The following is a 20757-nucleotide window of genomic DNA, read 5'->3' on the forward strand; positions in this document are numbered from 1 at the left end:
ATATAAATATAAATAGTACTGAACAGGAACCCGGATGTACAGTGTATGTACAATATAAGAATAGTATAATAAATCCTGGGTGAACAGTGTATGAACATTACGATAAACAATATTGTCCGGGAGGGATTTGAACCTATGACCTCCCCTTATATTTTGGTGTCATGCCATTAGCGCTATCCAATAGTTGACACATTAGTATATTATATTAAAAAATCTCTCTTTGTTTAATTTTTATCTTATTTTTTACCGTGATAACAATACAGGTCTTGCTTGGTTTGGCTTTTGGAAAACAAATAGTTGTTTGTATAGTTAAACACTTTTTGACCAAAAATCGTTGTCTGTATGGGACTTTTTCAAAAAAAGCGTAGTCAGTGAAAATTAACAAAAAAGCGTTTTTCAAATTTAGTTAGTCATTACCTAGAACTTTATAAAAAAACTGCTTTTTCTTTAGCTTTATTTTTCTGAACTTTCTACTTTACTAAAAAGCTAATCTAAACTAAAAAAAAAAACACTTTTTTAATAACCCAATCCAAACAAGGCTATATAAAATATGGAGAAAGTTTAGTAAAGAACACAGATCAGATTGCAAGCATTAGAAAGATGAGTTGTGGCGGAGAGATGAACAGTAGCCGGTGTGAAGAACAAACCAAAAATTCAATCTTAAGTTTGAAGTTCTAAAAAGTCAAAAAAATAACTTATTGATCGGCAAAGGGAGTCGGAGGAGGACAACGCAACAAATTGAGCCATTATGGGCTCTGATGTCCAAATGTAGCGGATCATATGGGCTTTGATGTTCCGAATCTTAAATCATTTATCGGTCTATAGATTAGATGGGCTCCACTGATGCCACTCGTAAAGCATTATGGGCTCTAACTGTCCGCATCCTAAAAGATCACGTGGGCTCTAACGATCCGAATCTCAAAGTCATAATAATGGACTAATGGGCTGTCACCTTCACAGCTCATCAAGGACCACTCGTTCTGCACGTGACTTTTTGGAAAAGGACAACAACGTAAAATCAAATTACAAAGAAATAATTAAAGAATTATTATTAGGATTTTTTTATTACATGTTTCCCTTAAAATAATTTGAATAAAATTCTCATCGAACACGCGTGCAAAAGGAATAATTTTAAACAACTAGGAACCAAACCCATCTCAATCACTTAAAGCCACATTATCAAGTGATGTGTTTGGTTTGGTGTTTTTTGAGATTAAATTATAGGAAAAGGAAATGTAGTGATGGATTGGAATCTAATATTAGTCTACCAAACCATTATTATGTATTTTAATAATAATTTAAAAAAAAATATTATGTTTTTTTAGTTCGCAATTTTATTTTTGAGAGTTGTTCAATGTAATAAGTAAATCTCAAAACCAAAATTCATAGCCTAGAAGAATTATTTTCTACTCTTGAAATATGTATAAAATTTCATTGATAAAATTAACACTAATGTGAATTAAAAGGATAATATTCTCTAATAATTACTTTTTCCATACAAAATTGATTTTCATAGCAATGGTAAAGTCAAAATTGGTTTGGGATATCTTCATGTATTTTAAAACACTAATCCACATAAAAAATAAGGATATACTAGAGAATGGATGAGAAAATTGGCCTTAAATTCGTAATAATAGAGTAATTTATTAATTTATATGATTCAAAAAAAAAATTAAAAAAAAATAAATTTTGAATTATTATATTAAATCTCAAAACCAGCTTAAATATCAAATCAAAATAGTAGTAGTAATAATAATAATAACAACAACTATGTATTTTCTCGGCTTCATATCGGATTTTTTAAAATTTTGTAAAGAGTTTTGAGATAATATCATATCTTAAATAATATAATTAAACAACTCCTAGCATATAAACTATTTTATACTTTAGATTTCAAAAGACTTAGGATCATTTATTATATAAATAATTAGATGTAATTAATGTTTTTTAATTATTAATATTATAAATAATATAACTAAAAATTTAAATATTATTAAAAAAATATTAAAATTATTTTTTGAAACGCTCGGAGTATAAATAATAATAATAATAATAATAATAATAACAGAAGCAGGGTAAAAAAGGAAAATGCCGTTTATTCGGGCAAATATTTGGGTAGATTTATTTATTCAATTAGGGTTTCTAACTGGAGGCTATAAAAGGAGCCCTAAATCGAGCACTATCGTCACTCCGCCTCTCATCTCTCTAGGGTTTTGGTTTTCTTCGATTCAAAAATGGAGCAATCCTTCATCATGATCAAGCCCGATGGCGTCCAGCGCGGCCTGGTACACGAATATCTCTCTGAAATTTCAGTTTGCCCTAATTTTCTCCATGTTTGTGCACATCTTGTGACTGAATTTCGATTTATAAATTATGTTTTTGGTTAGGTTGGTGAGATAATCAGTCGATTTGAGAAGAAAGGTTTCTATCTCAAAGGTGAGACCGAACCTTGTGCTTTTTCTGTAATTTCTTGGTCGATTTGATGATGAAAGTTGGAATTTTTTTTGGGTATTTTTGATGGTTTGATGGTTTAGGGATGAAGCTTTTGACTGTGGAGAAATCGTTTGCGGAGAAGCACTATGCGGACCTCTCCGCAAAGCCCTTCTTTCCAGGGCTGGTGGAGTACATCGTTTCGGGACCAGTGGTCGCTATGGTGTGGGAGGGGAAGAACGTTGTTGTGACTGGCCGGAAGATCATCGGCGCTACCAACCCATCTGATTCCGCCCCTGGTACCATCCGTGGTGATTTGGCCATCGAAGTTGGCAGGTGAGATTTTAACCATCTTTGTGTTTTTGCTCATGTTCTTGCTTTTATTATTTTTGAATTTCAGTTGATTTGGTTCCGTTTTGTACATTATGAGAGAAGATGAGAAAACAATGTTTGGATGAAAGATTAGATATTGCTAAAATTTTAGTTCCCTTCATTGAAATGGTCCATTTTTCCCATTTACACATGTTTTACTGAAGAAATTAAGAAAGAAAGTGCATTGTAAGAGGATTGATTGATGCTAAATCTACTTCAAAAATGTGTGTGTGACTGTGTGTGTGGAAGAGAAGGGATTTGTAAAATTTTAACTCTATTCATTCAAAAAGATTTTTCTTTGTTTTTCCATATTTTTCTCAAGTCAAATATAGTCAGATTACTTTGATACTAAAATAAATGAGTTTGATGCTAAATTTACATGTTTAGTGAAGAAATTAAAAAAGAAAGTGCACTGTAAGAAGATTAATCGATGCTTAATTTACTACTTAAATTTGTGTGTGTGTGTGTGTGTGTGTGTGTGTTGAAGAAAAAGGTATTTGAAAAGTTTTTTTCTATTCATTCAATTGATCTTTTTCTTTCTTAGTTCATATTATTGTCAAGCCAAATATATTCAGATTACGTTCATACTAAAATAAATAAGTTTGGATTGTTTGTTATGTTAGTGTTGTACATGTTTGATAGTCGATAAATGACTCAGTTGTAGAACCAAAGTTTTTTTTTTTAATTTCCTTTTTGATTACTATGTTAGCCTTAGATTGAGCATTTTAAGTTTGGCCTGAAACAAGGTGTGTTAATTGGAAATAGCTGCTTTTTTTTGTAATTTAATTTTAAAAAAGTTCTAATGAAGTTAGCATCACTATTGCCCGTGTACCCTTAAATATACTTGATTATGAAAACACACATTATTTTCTATGGCTTGTTGCCCATTTTGGACACCTTTATACATCTGAGACATGTTTCTTCTGTGACTTAGCTGCTCTTAATAATGTTTAGTGAGTGGTTTATTTGCATAATACCTTATATTTTTTTATATTATATGATGTAGGAATGTCATTCATGGAAGTGACTCCATTGAGAGTGCACGCAAAGAAATCGCCTTGTGGTTTCCAGAGGGCATTGCAGCATGGCACAGCAGCCAACACCCCTGGATTTATGAGTAAAGCTTGCATGCAGCTTTAGCTTACCAGGCTACCAGTTCCGAGTCTTGATTTTTATATGCTTGATTTTCCATTAATGGAACTTAAATTCTGTCGCTCTTGGCTATGTTACCATCAGTACTTATGGTCCTAATGTGATGCTTATGTGTATGGACGGTTGTTGAGTGGTATATTTAATCGGTCTCCAGCAGTAGACTTGGGTTATTTTTTTCCAGTAAATTAAGATGTCTGCTTTTCCGTTTTTAAATAAAATTCAGAGGCCTTGTCTGGTTGTATTATTGTTATTATTATTATTATTGTTGCAAGCCAGGCTCTCTAATTATGATTATTGCAAGCAAAGTAAGAATAGATTGAGTCATACATTGGTTGTTTTGAAATAAGAGATTTGTTAAACAATTTGCCAGAAAATATTCTCTCATTTGGTTCATTTCAACCGTTGAAAGTACTAATTTTGCAATTCTGGTTGCCATACAATGTGTGGATGGCTTACATTTCCAGCCAGAAAGAAAGCTAGCAGTGAATCCGCCTGCTAATGAAAATTTTACCCATTCCTGTTCAGAAATAAAGATCACAAACAACAACAATGACAGTAGGAAAATAACATGGAATATAGGAAAAGTGGGAAAGGCGAAAAAAAAGGGTTGTTAGATGAGATCCAAAGCCATAGGTACTATGTTTTTATCGAGAGAGAAGCTTGTAAGAAGGCATGTCTTCCAGACATTGAATATCCTCGAGCAGCAGCTCTCGTTCCAACTGGCGCCGTGTGGCTTTCATGACTGCCTGAATTGTCGAAACAGTGAATGGAAACACTTGTTAGAATCCAAAATGGGGATATGTGAATCAGATTTTGGTAATAATCACAGCAACATACATTGAAGTCCATGTAGGATGCGTGCATGGCCAACCACTGCTGATCCATCAACTTAAACGTAATGCAGTAAAGAAGATCAAAGGCCCGATCATTTTCTGTGCATAGTTTTTAAGACATAGACTTAGATAAGAACTATACGTATACTTGGTGATCAGCAATGCCATACAATTACTTTAAAGTAAACAAAAAAGAAAAAAGAAGTTAGTCAACCTGATCAACATGAGGGTGAGTTATGACTATATACCGAGAAAAGGGCTAGAAGAACAAGAACAACAAAGAAAAGAGCAGTACGACCTTGGTAGCATAGTTCACGACAACTTCATTTACGGCAATGAGAAGCAATACCAGTACTTTAGAAAACATTCAGCTATGCGCACCTAATATCAAATGGCAAAAGGCTCATGCAATTTTTTTTCCCCAGGAAATAATTAGCTAGAAACTTTGCCCTTGTCCCTCATAAACTCATAAAACTAAATATCTCATGTTTTGAATAAATTCTTTCACTTTCTAGAGCTTTGACAAAATCCACCTTCCACAATATTGCTTACAAAGGCTAGTTAAATATCTCAAAGTTCTAAAAAAATTCCTTTACTTTCAGAAACCACAATAAAATTCAACTTCTTCCACCACTTTGGCTAACAAAGGTTAGTCAAATATCTCACGTTTTGAATAAGAACCTCCAGTTTCAAAACCCTAGACAAAATTCGCCTTCTTTCATGATGTTGTTGCTTAACATAGGCTAGTAAATATGCAATCAAATGATGAGCCATGAAACATAAGATAATAAATCACTAATGCATTGCCTTGAAATTCAAATATGAAATTGGTTGATACTACCATTTGCTTCAAGAAACAGGTCAATTTGTTTCATGCCATCTATATACTAAAACCAAAATGAAATCAGTACACCCTAAATACTATAATAATATATAAACTGATATCAAATAGTTTTTTTACCATTATCATCATCACATCCTTTGCAATCATAACGGCCTCTGAATTAAGACTAATCAATAAAGACACATACCTGAGAGTAGCTTTAAGAAAATTGCCCCCATCAAGGTCCTTGGTTTAACTGCAATCAACATGTTATTTTATGTTCAGTAGAACCTGAAGTGACTGATGAAGTTATATTATATTTTAGGAAAAGTTGGAGTTCAACCACACCCCACTGGCCATTCCCCAAGAGAACAATTAGAAGAGACCTTAAATGGTCAATAGATAGCACTAACCAGCTTGAAGATCAAGCATCTGTATAAGCATGAAAGTGATGTTCACACCAGCAACCGCAAATGGATACTCCCACATAGCTCGGTCACCCTCCTCCTTACGAAGAAGATCTTGAAATGATTTCTGCACAATAATGAGTTAACATGAGAAGATGGACAGTATGTGCCCCATGAAATAACAAGTTGGATTCATTTCATGAAAAAATGCTTATTTTACCAGTTACATAGCCACAAATTTAGGAACTCTTGGGGGACGACCAAGTCCTCAAGAAGCAACTATGCTTACAAAGGCCTTTAGAGTTGCTTAAGTAATGGATCAAAACCATATCTGCCAGATTTTCTTACACAAGTCATATTTAAGTTTTTTCATCCTTATCCACCACTATGCATTTTCTGAATGGAGGAATGCAATTAATGGCACATTTGGACTGAGGGATATTGAAGGCCAAAAAAGAGTGGGTGAGGGAGAGAACTGTTTATTGTGTTTGGTTGGAAGAAGAGAACAAGCTATATAGGTAAATGAAGGGAGCACTTTCTAAAAATTTTCTTTTGTTTCCCTTCCACAAATTTCGTGTCCCATTAATCAATAATGCCACAATCATATATTCAATTCAGAAAAGTATATATGAACGTCAATAAAGTATTACTCAGAAGGAACGAGCCAAGACTTACAGGAAAGGTCTTAGCAAAGAACAATAGATTCTCCAATGAAATAAAGCCACCACCCCTAGACAGAAAGACAGAAAAAAAACCTTTTAAGAGAATAACAAACATAGCAAAAAAGAAAAAGAAAAACTTTGCTTTCAAGGCACAGAAACACTGTTAAAAACAGAAAAATTACCTGAAATCTGTAGATGGATCCTTTCCTTGCCAACCCATTTCCTTCCATTGTTCAGATATCAAGCCACGAAGCTCAACTCCTGGAAAAGCAGCATGCCACAGGGCCCTTAAAGCTTCCTGCAATATTCCAGTGGTTAATGGTAGAAAAAAATGACGATCACAGAAAACACCTGCCGTTTACATTTCTAGGTCAAGGATTCCACATATGCAATAGAAAGACAACATCTAACTAACTTACATATAGCAACACAACTTGATGCTTGTAAGGATTCATTAGATTCATAGAAAAAATCTGAAAACTTATATTAGATTAGCATGCTCTACCTAGGATCTGCAGGTAAGAGAGTGACTGTATCTTTCATGTACTTATTAAAGATTTCAGAATTTCATCATGCCCACCACCAGATTTTACATTTGAAGGATCAACCTTCGTAGGTTAAACAAATTAAATCGTATACGACCTCCTCCTGATCCCATTACCTAAGCCGTGAGGAAGAAAACCACAGGAGCATAGTTAAGAAGTTCATGGATCATGGATGGCAACATTTCATGAAGATCAAAGCAATATTAGTTTCTACTATACAACATGTATACAAAGACAATTAAGCACAGGAATTGGCCACCTAAGTCTTAAAACTGAAGATTGAGTAATAATGAGTAAAAGTTCTACCACAAGAAAAGTTTAGGTATGATTCACAACCAGATTAGCACCATTATAAAGCAAATCAGATAATCAAAGCAGCGGAGAATTTTCAGGAATAATCCAGAATTCGGATTAAATACCTGGTGTTCAACCTTGGAACTATCATAAGAAACTTCAATGCGATTTTGTAGCTTTTGCAAGCATTCTTCCTGAAGCAGAAATAAATAAATAAATAATCAAATAAATGTTTACTCAGAGAATAATAATTCTGTGATTGATGGTAGCCTGGTCACATCTTTTTACTGACAGGCTAAGGTGAAGCTGTCCTTTTCAACAATTGCAAGTCAATTTCCAAGTGCTAACAAGTACTAACATTCAAAACAAATGAATGACGACACTTACCATATGAAATGTAGGTAAAAAATAGAAGAGAAAAACGACAGCACATTTGGAACGTGATGTACACTGAAAATGATGTAAACTTATCTCTGATATTTCTTATTTAATCAGATAGATACAACATGCTCGAGTAAAAAGAATACCCCAGCTTGCAGTGCATTATTACCTGAGACGGAGTCAGGTCAAATGATAAACGAGCATCACTATCCCTTCTCTGAGCACAAACACAAGAAAGCCCTCGCCCAATCCAGGCTGATGACCCATGAACAACCTCAGCTGCAGCAAGAGAGGACAAAATACAATCCACTGTAAGTTTTCAGGTATTTGAGTCTTCATATACCAAAACTTAACATTACTAAACTTGAAAGAAAAAGGGAACAAAAGTAAGATCTACCGTCATGACTTTAGTGATGCCACAAGATATTACTGAAAATTAATTTTTTAGCGAGTAGGATAAATCAATTTATCAAAATAAGTTGAAAAAAATCCGCCCTGTAAAAGAAATTTTACAAGAAATTGACTCTCCGATCTGTGCATGCAAACAGTAAATTAGATTCATAAATTCCATGGTGAGGTCCTTAATATACTATTTCCATACTTTACACAACAATCCGGCAATCAAAAACACTAATTTCGTTCTGTTTTCGTAAGTATGTCTCTCTTACAATACTTGGACTTCAATGTATGAAAAAGAACCAAATTAAAAATGAAATGAAATATAATATAGCAATAAAAAGTAAAAAACAATCACGAAAGGAAATCTGTTGTATTTTTATCAAAAAAAAAAGGACCTGTTTGATGAAGTGCAAACTAGATTAATGGTAGAGAAATGGCTCTATACTGCTAATTAATTACTCAAAACGCAAAGGCTATTCGCTCAAATTTTTAAAAAGAAAAAACACAAGTTTTTCCATAGATAATTTACACACAAAAAAAGACAAACAAAAACAAAAACGAAAAAGACCAATTGACTTTTTTCAACTATTTATATATAACACCGGGAAAAAAAATTCCAAGCATTTAAGCATGCATACGTCAAGCAAATCGACGACAAATCACCTGAAGATGAATGACACCCGCCACCTCGATCCAAGCCCTGCGACAACCTCCTCACCGCCACAAATGATGCACCGTTCTCATCCATCTCCTCCTCCTCCTCTCCCCACAAATCTCAAACCAACAAACTCCAACCAACCCAAAAACCCATCACCTCACGCCGAACCTTCACGAACCAACCCTTCTCATCCCCCAAGAACGAGGAACCACATGTCATCAAAACCAAGAAATCCACCAATTCCTAGGGTTCCCATACCCACCGAGATCTACAAATCAAGCTAAAGAAACCAAAACCCATCTCAAATTCCCAAAAAAAAAAAAATCAACAAAAACCCAAACACAAATCAATCAAACGATTAACAAAACCTGAGATCATCTCCGGCGATGAAAAAAAACCAATTCCGGCGAAGAACCACCTCTCAATGGACCGGAAAAAGGGGCAATGGATCCAAATCGGAGAATTTGGGGATGAAATTAGGGTTTCGAAGAGGGCTCTCTCTCTCTCCTTCGTTCTGGATATCGTCTCTGGCTCAGGCTCTCTCGCTCTCAACCCATTTTCAGGTGGGATCTTTATGTGTTTTTTTTTTAAATTAAAAAAATAAAAAAACAAATTACACGTGGCATCATTAAATTAGCAATTAAGTAAATTGCTAATTACTCTTCCTAATTAATTATGATTATTTAAAGGGTTTTTTTCACCTATGTCCCTGTAAAAAATAAATATTACATTAATGTACAATAAAAAGTTATAAATTATGATTATTTATTAAAGAAAATTAGTTATATACTCACTCCGATTGTTTTTTCTGGTCTTATTTTAGAGATTAGAAATTTTATCAATTATTTTAAATATTAGTTTTTCAATTTTACCTTATATATACTCCGTATTTTTACAATTTTTAATAAATCATATTCATCTACATATTTTATTAATAAATTTTATATTACCAACAAATTTTAATCAATTTTTTTAATTTATATAAATTATTTAAAATAGACAAATAAAAAAATTAGAAGAAATATATCATTAATATTAATTAATTAATTTTTTTCAAATATTAATAAGATAAATATACCACCAATGAAATACCCAACTCTTCTATTTTAGAGGGGATTGAGTATGTTTTGAATTTGAAATAAATTTATATGTATAAAATGCCATATTAATTTATTTCCTGATTTAATCAATAAATATATCAAGAGTAATAGTAATACTGTAATAATTATGAGCTTGACTTTGGGAACATTTACTCGTGATAGCAATAATTAAGTTTAATTTTTTAAATAATATTTGTAAATCATTTTCATTGATAAAATTCAACTAGACTATGAGTCTATGCCATCTAGAACAAGTGACTTTGTTGTGAAGATGTTAAAATAATTCCGTACTTATGCAATCAATTTATTAGACACATTTGATCTAAATGTCATTTATTAAGTACGTTGTATTAAAGAAGAGCCCATGGTGGTCAACATCATTTAAATATTCAAACTTTAATGTCCTTTTTTACTAATCAAACATTGACATTAATTTTTTTCATAACAGATACAGTAAATGTATTTAAAAAAATCACCGATATGTACAAATATAAAACACGATTGTAAACTCAATAACGCATAAATTTTATCTTGTATAAGTTTCGGAATTTGATCTTAGAGTTCACTCTAAAATAATTATCCTATGCAAAAAACTAGATATTAATAGGCTAAAAAAATCGTTAGTATTAACATTGACATTTACATTTATTCATTAATATTTCTTATAATTTAAGAAAAAAAATTTAAATGTTAGGTATGCAAGTAATGTGAATAAATTTAAATTAATAAAATGTTTAGATACAAAATAAAACATAAAATAATTATAAGTTTCTCAATAACTTAAATTGTCTAAAGATGATTAGTTGTTGCAGATTTCTTTTGAGATCCTTAAAATGTTACATATATATAACAAAAACTTAATATTTGATTGATGAAAATAAATAAATAAGCTATTAACTAAAAATTAAAACAACAATTTTTTATCATAAAAAACACTATTTTTAATGGCGGATATGGTTCATTCAACATTAATCAAATTTCTCTTCTCGATGTTTAATGACATGACTGGTTATTGCTACATTAATCAAATTTCAATTATTTTGATTCATTAATTTTTCCCCATGTTTCCATTTAACGGCTCGACAAGATGGGATAGTCAAGTGCTACGAGAGAGAAAAAAGTATAAATAAATAAATAATTTAACTAAGAACAGTTACAGAATAAGCATGGCAGTCCCGGATTGAGATGCACTATTAAACTAAAATTGCTCATTAAGTTAGGTATTGCATTAATTATTCTTATAACAAACAAATTTCTATGTATTCATATTTGTATGAAATAATATATAATAGAATAATCAATAAAACCTATACTTGATATATATGGAAAATATTATTATTTTTGTTGTTATAAAGTGAGACAAAAAAAAGAGTCATTTTTTGTCATATGGATATATAAAATTTATGAAAACCTTGAACATACCGGTAAGTCTACAATGAAACGGTAAATATTTAAATAAAAACAAATAACATCAAGGATAATAATATATATACATATAATAGAGTCATGCAAAGATGATATATTTTAATATATATATATATATATATATATACAAAGTACCATTCTTTTATGGACGTCCATAAATAAAAAATCTATGGACGTTCATTATCAGTGATAAATAGTAGTTAATACTGTAATAAATGCAGTAATTACCGTTTAGAACATAAAAAAAAAAGTAATATCATATCCAACGACTAATAATTGGACGTCGATATATATATAAATATATATATATATATATATATATATATATATATAGGACCCATCATCCAGACGTGCCCTAGATTTCAAATCTCATGTAGCCAGTGATCTGACTCAGAATCGACTGGCTCTTAAACGATTATGAGCAATGTGAGAACCGCGTTACATACGATGATGTCGATGATCGTAACAATAAAAAGGTGTACAATATTTATATAAACAATCAACCATCGGATGATGATCCAACAGCTTAGATTTAAAACGTCTCTAGATTTCAAATCTAGGGACTTACCTAGATGATGTTTTTCCATATATATATATATATATATATATATATATACATATATGAATGAAGAGGACAAGCAAGATGGGAGCTCTTAGGGTGGGAGCACTTAACAAATGAAATGGTCCAAGTGAAGTGATAGCTTTTCATTTCCTTTCTTTCTAGTTCTAATTCTAATTGGAACATATAAAGGCAAAAGGCACCGACCAAAAACTTAGTGCCCGGGACCACATGTCTAATCCCCATCCATCACAGCCGTCCATCCGTCCGAATCAACGGTGGGCCCTTGCTTCTGCACGAGGGTGCGCTTTATGTGTAACCTTTCTTGGGTGCAATAAGGAAACTCACATGGCATAGAAAGTTTTAGATATCACTTAATATTTAATGAAGTATTAAGAACCATAACCTTATTTAATGAAGTATTAAGAACCATAACCTTTTTCCCTTGAATAGGACCCGAATCTCTTTTTTTCTTTATTTTTTTTATGAAAATTAAATTTTTATTTTTTTCATAATTCATAAATTTTCTTATAAATTTTTTATTTAATAACATAGACATATCTCTCACACCTATTACCCTTTAGTTTATATATTGAAAGGGAATCGAACTTTCATTTCTCATATTAAATTAAATATTTTACAGTCTCAAAGTGACAAGCTTAAAATTATTTATCTAAACATTTATATGTGTAAGAGAGATATAAGATCCGAAGACATTAAAAATGCCTGCATATATGCGTATGGTATTATTTTTTTATAAATTAAATTTATAAGAAAAAAATAAATTCACCCAAGATCATAAAAATAATGATTTTTTTTAAAATAAAATTATTATGTTTTGAAGAAGAAAAAAAAAAAAAATCTAATCCGAATCCGAACCAAAAGACAAGAATCATGAAGTGGTCCATAAAATGAGTGTTAGATAGTGGACAAATGACATTGCGGTACACCTAAGATAAGATTCACTGTATGAACAAGAGAAAGGCATGCATGTTCTTGTAAGGGCTTTTATGGAACAAATTGATGTCATTTTTGGGCACCAAACATGAACATCATGAAACAGAAATTTAAAAAAGAAAAAAGCCGGCTCTTTATTTTTAACTACTATTTTCATAGGTTTTCTTTGTTGGATTTGGTCTCTAACTTTTTTTTCAAGGATGTAAACTATATATCTATGTCTAGATTGGATTTTGACCGGCTTTCTTAATCCTAGATTTTTATTTATGTTCATTTGGTAGGTACTTGTTGGATTTTTGTTAAAGTATTTTTAGTTGATGGTTTTTATAAAATGTTATATTACTTGTTGGATTTTTTAAAATATATGTTTCATAAAATATATATTTAAAATGTTGTGTTATATCTTTATTATCATCTTGATTCAATGAGTGATAGTTTTAGTGTTTTATAGTGTTTGTTTGTTTTTGTATTTTCATTATGTGTATTTACAATATATTACCTTTTTTTTAATATTTCTTCCATGTTTCAGTGTCTATCATTCATGAACTCAAAAGTTAGGATTATTTTATTTTTATGATTTTAAATTTGATGCTTGATAATTTTTCAAAATATTTTTTTTTTCATACTCTCAATACATACATTGAATTTCAGTAAATATTTTTGAGTTTTTGCATGTCTTTAATTTTAAAACCAAGGATCATATTAAATCATGTTTTTAATTTTAAAAAAAATATATATTTTAACAAAGTGTTCTGTCATATATAGCATTTTTTAATTATACTACTCGCCATCATTTGTTGGTAACGGAGTCAAACATGTGACCTCACCCATGTGCAGGGACTTAAAAATAATAATAATAATAATAATAATAATGGAAATACAAAAATTAAATTTGAAGAAATATAAAAATAATTTCTCATTTTAATCATATATATATATACCCATTCAAACAATTTTGAGAGGATAATGTTATGGCCTCAAACCAAGAGACAAAAATTCTCTCCAAAGTCACTAAGAATAATTTAAAAAGGGCAGAAAAAAAATATTTAATTAATTTATCCACTGGAGTACAATCAACACATTAAACAAGAAATATACTTTGAAAAATGGAAATAATAAATTTGAAAAAAAAAATTGGTATGGATTTTGACTTATATGATACATAGAGACAAACAGTAAACCAAAAGATTCTCTTCTTGATTTCAGAGCAAAACCATGAATTTTATTTTTGTACATCCTTTTACTTATATACCCTCTATTAAGGGCCATATTTACATAACAGTGTATATATATTTTAAAACTTATTTACATTTATTAAAAGTAAGGAAACTTAATAAATATTATTAATATATAATATAAAAAATAAAAAAATTCACATGGCATGTTAATTGGCTATGATTATTTTGGTTTTAAATATGTACCCTTGAAAAAAGCAATGATTCAAAACCTTGCTAAAGGGCAATTAAGAAGAGAATGTGAATATTTATATCTAGATATAGATATAGAGCATTTTTTAAGTTATATATATATATATATATATTAAGCATTGGTTGTATAATTAGTATTTGATTGATTAGTTATTCCCAATGCTTGATGGTTGTTTATTAACTCTAAGAGTTAATTAGTTAATTAAGAATTAATTAAAGGAGCTTTGTTGTTTGTGTATGTATGTACTTGTTTATGATACATTACCCATTGGATTCTCATTATTATTATGCTTATTATTATTATTATTTAGTTGATGGTTTTGGTCACTACTCTAATATTTTAATTAAAGGTTTATTGTGTTTATAACAAGCAATTTTCTTTATTGCCTTGGAAACTTCAAAGAAGTGAATGATTTCACAAGGGCATTTTAGTCATTTAAGGAGAGTTTAATAATAATAATAATACCAAAGGATTTCCAAGTCTGAAGGAGTTCCAACAACCAAATGAAGCATCACTCACTCTAATTTTTATGTACTAAACCTTCATTAAAAGTTAAGAAGAAAAGAGTCATCAATCTCAATTCTTTAAAACAATAATGAGTGCAATAAAAAGTTTCAAAGTAGTGAGTGTGGGGCACACTCATGGACCATTATGATACCTAAAAAATAAAGGTGTGGTTTTGAGTGCAAGTGATGAAGATGAAAAGCCTTTTTCTCTTCTTTCTGAAAAGCCCTTTACTTTACTTTTGTTAATTCTTCCAACTTTCTCTCCAACTTGCATGGAGAGAATAATATATATTTTGCCGAATGAGAAAATGACTTATATGCCCCTGCAAAAGTGGATATTTTTTTTATACATATACCCTTCTGAATAATACAATCACATGCATTATATACTCATGAAAAAAAATATCTAGTTAGCATTTCTTTTTATTTGTCATATTTTAAAACTCTTTTATGTTTTTTTAATTTATCACATTAAAAATTTTATGCAACATTAAATAATTTTTCTCTACAAATTTACCATTTAATTTAATGTACTTATACAATTTTTCAATAAATCATAATCAACTAAATACTAAATCATATACTTCATTAGTAGAGTTTTAAATAAGAGTAATTTTAAAAAATAATAAATTTTTTTATAAAACATAGATGACCAACTAATTTTTAATTAATTTTTAATCGGTGTGAATTAAGTAAATGTGACAAATAAAAAGAAAAAGAGGGAGTAAAACCATAGTCAAAACCCTCTTATATATGAAATCATGCATTCACCCTGTTTTTATAGTCATTGGTAGGCATGATAACCAAATACAAAACACATGAGCATACACACAAAATTTAGAGGATTGAGTACATAATATTAAACTTTTCCAGGGGTTCATATGCAAATTCCCTTTCAGAAAAAAAAACAATAAAAAGATAAGCATGTCTTTTTTCTCAAATGGAAATTTTAAGAACATGAACCTATACAACAACATTCTCCATATAAGATAAAACCCCAATTATGGTGTATTTGTCAAGGGCAATAAATATTTGAAAGAGTAATGCTATGTGTTGGTAATAGATCTCCAGAAATGTGACCAAAAGCTAACCCCAACTCCGGGGTTAGATTCTCAGCTCCGGGGTTAGCATCCCCAGTTTCAGGGTTAGCTTTCGGATCACATTTCGGGTGACCTATTACGTACACATAGCATTACTCTATCTGAAATAGAATAGCAGATAGAAGAGGCAGGCAAGAACCAGATCTCAGGTTTAAATACACCACAATACAGAGAACAATAGACAGATTAAATACTAAACTTCTGATCTTTGTTTGATGCCATATAAACAATACCAGAAAAACATAAAATAGTAATATGCTGCTCAGATGAGCATGTGCAGAGATACTACTATACAAAGAAAAGGCTCAATAATGTTTATATACTTACAAGAAAGGATTACTCTTAGGGCAGTCGATATAATCAATGATTGATAGTAATATTAGAGTGCGTAATCAATGATTGATAGTAATATTAGAGTGCGTTAACCGTAACAACGGATAGGATCATTGCAACCTTTGGCAGCAGATTGTTTGAAACCGAAGCGGCCGCCTTTCTCTAGGTATTGCTGATGGTATTCCTCGGCTTTGTAGAATTTCTTTGCTGGGAGGATCTCTGTGACAATCTTCCTGTTCAGGAGCTTCTGGTGGTTCTCCAAGGACTCCCTTGCAGCTGTCTCTTGCTCAGGTGTGTAGAAATATATGCCAGACCTGTATTGAGTTCCAACGTCATTGCCCTGCATGCAGTGAGAGAGGTGTAAATTTCAGCAGTGACCACAAAAAATTGACTGGAGACACGGGTGAAAAACATCCTTCAGAAAAATAAATAAATAAATAATAATAATAACACTAGAGAAAAATGTCTCAGGAAGCATTCAGTTAAACTGAAGCCTTACATATTCTTCTCATGCTTTATACAAATAAAAAGGGCATTTAACAAGGCATAAGTTTCTTTTTCCAAAGTATATTAAAATGAAAGGCATCAGGAAAAGTACCAATGGGCCATAGGAGCCACCTGACCTCTCAAAATTAAACCAAGTAATAATTCAGGAGAAAGCTAATCCAATTAGTAAAAGTTACTAGAGGACTAAAAAGAAGGTAACATAGCACCTCTTGTAGCAAAGCACTAGTTATTTTCACTTGTCATTTTCCAGAAGGAATGTTCCGCATTCCAAGTCTAGCAAAAACTGCTGAATCACTCCAAAGAATCATCTAGAAATTTTAATAATAAAACAGTTATTTTGTAGACCTGCAGCAAAAACATACTACAAACTATAAAAATCACCATGTAGACCCAATGCAGATGACAGATGAAGAACTTCCTTATTAGAGTAACTAATAGTCCTACATCAATCAATTTGTAAAATATGGATTTGAATATATAAACTCGGGTTACTCATTTAGATGATATGCTCGGTTAACTCAGCTGAATTTCCACTTTTAAAGATCAATCATGCTCATTTTCGCAAATAATACTAGAAAAATATTGTCTGTCATATAGACAGTGTTAGGCCCATCGAAAATGAATCCTTTACTTTTCCGTGATGATCACTATGTGCATATTAGGTTTATCAACCATCTCCACTAACATGTCCTTGTTATGGGCTTCACACTATTATAGAATTCAAACAGAGCTGCCCAGCATTGAACCCCTGATCCCTAAATGATATTATAACACAAATAATCCCTACTTTGAGACTTGCAGTCTGCTGAAGCAACTTCTATAAGACATGGATCACGGAAATATCGTCTTCCAGATTACAACAACAGATCAACCAATTCACAATGTGGTTCCAGGAAACACATTGCCAACTGCAAAATAAGAAAAGGAACTTTACTCATTAGATGCAAAGGATCACAGTATCACCCACAACCAATTTAAACTCTGGACGTTGGAATTTGATTTACCCTTCATTCAAGCCTTGCATCATGCAGAAAAGCGAAGCATGTCAATCCCAAGTTCTATTCTAAATGTTAGTTGAGACTGTTAACCACAAATTGTAATGCCGTTCGAATTCTTCACCCATGTCAGATACCACATTGGTAATATTTTGAGCATTCAAAAATGAAAGAACTTTGGACAAGAAAAGAAAAAACAAAAAGTCCCGAAGGGTTTATATCCCCATAAGTTATTATCTTTTGTGATGTCTTAAACTGGCGGATTTTTTAGTACATATTGCAACCAGCACATAGGCTCTGTTTCATTCCTTGTTCTAAAAATGATAATATATTAACTTTCACAAGAATATTAAACATCATCCAATTATTTACTTAATTTTAATGCTTCCATTCTATTATTCAAAGTCAGTAGACAAGACGAGAAATTTATCCTGGTTAGTCACCATTCTCTGTTCAGTCACATGAAAACAAAACACTAGACATGTCTCAATTCTTTGGTTTTTGTTTCTTTTTTTGACCTCTTCAAAAGTTTGGAAAGATTACCAAACTCAATTTAATTTAACTTTAACTGAAACTAAATTTTGCTACCATTTCAAACTCCAATCCCAATAAGGTTTCTTCCCACCATGATCCACAGGATAAAATCAATTTATAGGCAAAATCAGGAAATTTTGCAACAGCAATATTCTTATTTAATTAACATAAAAAAAAAACATTCAACAAATTAGCTAGCATGACACATTAATTTGAAGCCCAGTCGCATTCTCACATGATCACATCTTGATCAAGGTCCCAATTTTTTAGGAATCAACCAATAATTTGGTTTAAATTTGCAGGACACCTAATGCATACTCAGTTAAAGTTCAATTTTAGGTTTACCAAATTAACAAAAAGTTAAACAACATTGGCTTGAGAAAAATAACCAGATCATTAACCTATGAAGAAAATGACATTTATTAATAAACATATCACAAAAGTTATTCTGCTGCCCTTGGCTTCTATTCAATTTCAAGTCTGAAATCTATATGCTACATCAAAAACTTCATCTTTAAATTTCAGCAACTCCCCATGCCTACCCAGATATTTTATATCCATGCAACAAGAACATGTGACTTATGTCCAAATACAACGCAAATAAGCCCCAACTATCTTATCCCTATAATTTTCTAAAAGGAGAGCACTCACTCACTACTTGCTGATTCAGCTTTCTGCCATCAATCTATAGAAAACACAGGCACACCTCTCGACCAGTACATACAACATGAAAAACTTTCACAGAGAAATGAGCTAGTGCTTTGTTAAAATTCTGTGTTTCTAACAAAACTAGATACTATCATTGTTTGACATGCATGTATGAAAGCACACCATTTTTGACAAAATTAACATGCCCACACCATAGCTTAGCTCTCATCGTTTGATAAAATTCTCATTTGTACATGCATCTCAAGCAACGAGAGGTAAGCTATAGCGTAGACACTAGACATGTTAATTTGTCAAAAATTTTGTGCATTCATACATGCATGTCTGAGAGCTAAGCTATGGTGCAGGCATGTTAATGGGCGAACAAATTTAAGGCACATTTTACAGTGGATAATATCCCATCAGGATCATCTTATAAGTCTATAACATATCAATTAACATCAGGTTTTCTAATCTACCCACATTTCACCAAACAATTTTGGGGAATTCAATATTTTATATGAGTTTTACGGTCAAAACTTTATTGGAGTTCAGACAGCAGGTGTACACTGTACAGTGAATTCAATATACAAACATCCCCACACAATCAGTTCAAAGGCCAACGCTTTAAATGAATTCAGGACTCACCAAACACATAGCCAAACAAACAAGAAAAATCAAACAAGCATGTCCGGAAAGAAAACACAAGCCCCAAGAATGGCGTCTGCTCACCTGGCGATTAAGCGTGGTCGGATCATGGCGAGCCCAGAATGCTTCGAGCAAATCCTCGTAGGCACACTGCCCAGGATCATACTGAACACGGACGATCTCCGAGTGATTCGTAGTCCCTGTACACACATCCTCATACGTCGGCTGGTGCACAGTCCCCTGAGAATACCCGACCTCGGTCTTCGTCACTCCGGGTACTCTCTGAAACGAGAGCTCAACGCCCCAGAAGCACCCGGCGCCGAACTGCGCGAACTGCTGCCCAGGCGCTGGGGTGTCATCATCGGGGCCCTGAGCGATGGCGGCGCCCGCAGGGTCGGAGGAGACACCAGCAGTGCTGAAGCCGAAGGGGATTCCTAGGGATTTGAAGAGGTTCATGGGGCGAAGAGGGGAGGATGGGGAGGAGAAATTGGGGGATTTGGGGGAAAAGATGGAGGCTTTGAAAGGGAATCTAGGGATTGAGCGAGAGAAGGAGAAGGGGAGGGCAATGGAGAGGGTGGAGACGAAGGGCATGACGGCGTAGTCGAGGAGAAATGGTTGGGTGGATGATTTGGAGGTGCTTTCCTTAGGACGAGGTTTGAACACCGTCGGTATGTTTACCGGCTTTTAAAGATAAATTAATATTCATTTTTTTAAAAAAATAATATATATATATATATATAATATGGGAGGTTACTAGTTTAAGTTGAGATTTTTTTAAGATTAAAAAGAAAGTCAAAAGCTACTTGGTTCAAGTGATTAGCGGCATTAATTTATGTGACGTACAGAGTGACGAGAATTCAAATTTTTATTAGAAGAATTAACTCACAGGTAATTATAGAGACAGGCGCTTGTTGTTCTTTTCAAAAAAAAAAATTAGATTTTTTTTTCTTTTTATATGATATAAATTAAGTTCCTAAAATTAAAATTTTGGATTGGGACTTACGTGTTAAGTTTTGTGACCAAGTTATGCATTTATAATTTATTTTAATATTTAGAAGGAAAAT

The 20757-nt window shown here is 32.0% G+C and overlaps 3 protein-coding genes across 3 annotated transcripts; 1 reads left to right on the plus strand and 2 right to left on the minus strand.

Annotated features, from left to right (window-relative positions):
- The first annotated feature begins 2128 nt into the window (after nt 1-2128).
- On the plus strand, nt 2129-4195 carry LOC120278956 (nucleoside diphosphate kinase B). The gene is made up of 4 exons (XM_039285734.1): nt 2129-2285; nt 2388-2436; nt 2535-2766; nt 3809-4195. The coding sequence occupies exons 1-4, from the start codon at nt 2235-2237 to the stop codon at nt 3921-3923; spliced, it is 447 nt and encodes a 148-aa protein (XP_039141668.1). The 5' UTR covers nt 2129-2234; the 3' UTR covers nt 3924-4195.
- Nucleotides 4196-4421: 226 nt separating this feature from the next.
- Nucleotides 4422-9510, minus strand: LOC120278955 (ELMO domain-containing protein A-like). Its single transcript, XM_039285733.1, has 10 exons — nt 9325-9510; nt 8962-9236; nt 8069-8178; nt 7644-7712; nt 6862-6977; nt 6693-6747; nt 6024-6144; nt 5819-5866; nt 4792-4886; nt 4422-4700 (listed from the first exon to the last, which is right to left on the minus strand). The coding sequence occupies exons 2-10, from the start codon at nt 9044-9046 to the stop codon at nt 4599-4601; spliced, it is 801 nt and encodes a 266-aa protein (XP_039141667.1). The 5' UTR covers nt 9047-9236; nt 9325-9510; the 3' UTR covers nt 4422-4598.
- Nucleotides 9511-16197: 6687 nt separating this feature from the next.
- LOC120279269 (peptide methionine sulfoxide reductase A3-like) lies at nt 16198-20326 on the minus strand. Its single transcript, XM_039286157.1, has 2 exons — nt 19778-20326; nt 16198-16704 (listed from the first exon to the last, which is right to left on the minus strand). Exons 1-2 carry the CDS (start codon nt 20282-20284, stop codon nt 16453-16455), a joined length of 759 nt encoding a protein of 252 aa, XP_039142091.1. The 5' UTR covers nt 20285-20326; the 3' UTR covers nt 16198-16452.
- Nucleotides 20327-20757: the final 431 nt, after the last annotated feature.

Source organism: Dioscorea cayenensis, chromosome 16 (assembly GCF_009730915.1).
Source record: "Dioscorea cayenensis subsp. rotundata cultivar TDr96_F1 chromosome 16, TDr96_F1_v2_PseudoChromosome.rev07_lg8_w22 25.fasta, whole genome shotgun sequence".
In the NCBI taxonomy this organism is placed as follows: Eukaryota; Viridiplantae; Streptophyta; class Magnoliopsida; order Dioscoreales; family Dioscoreaceae; genus Dioscorea; species Dioscorea cayenensis.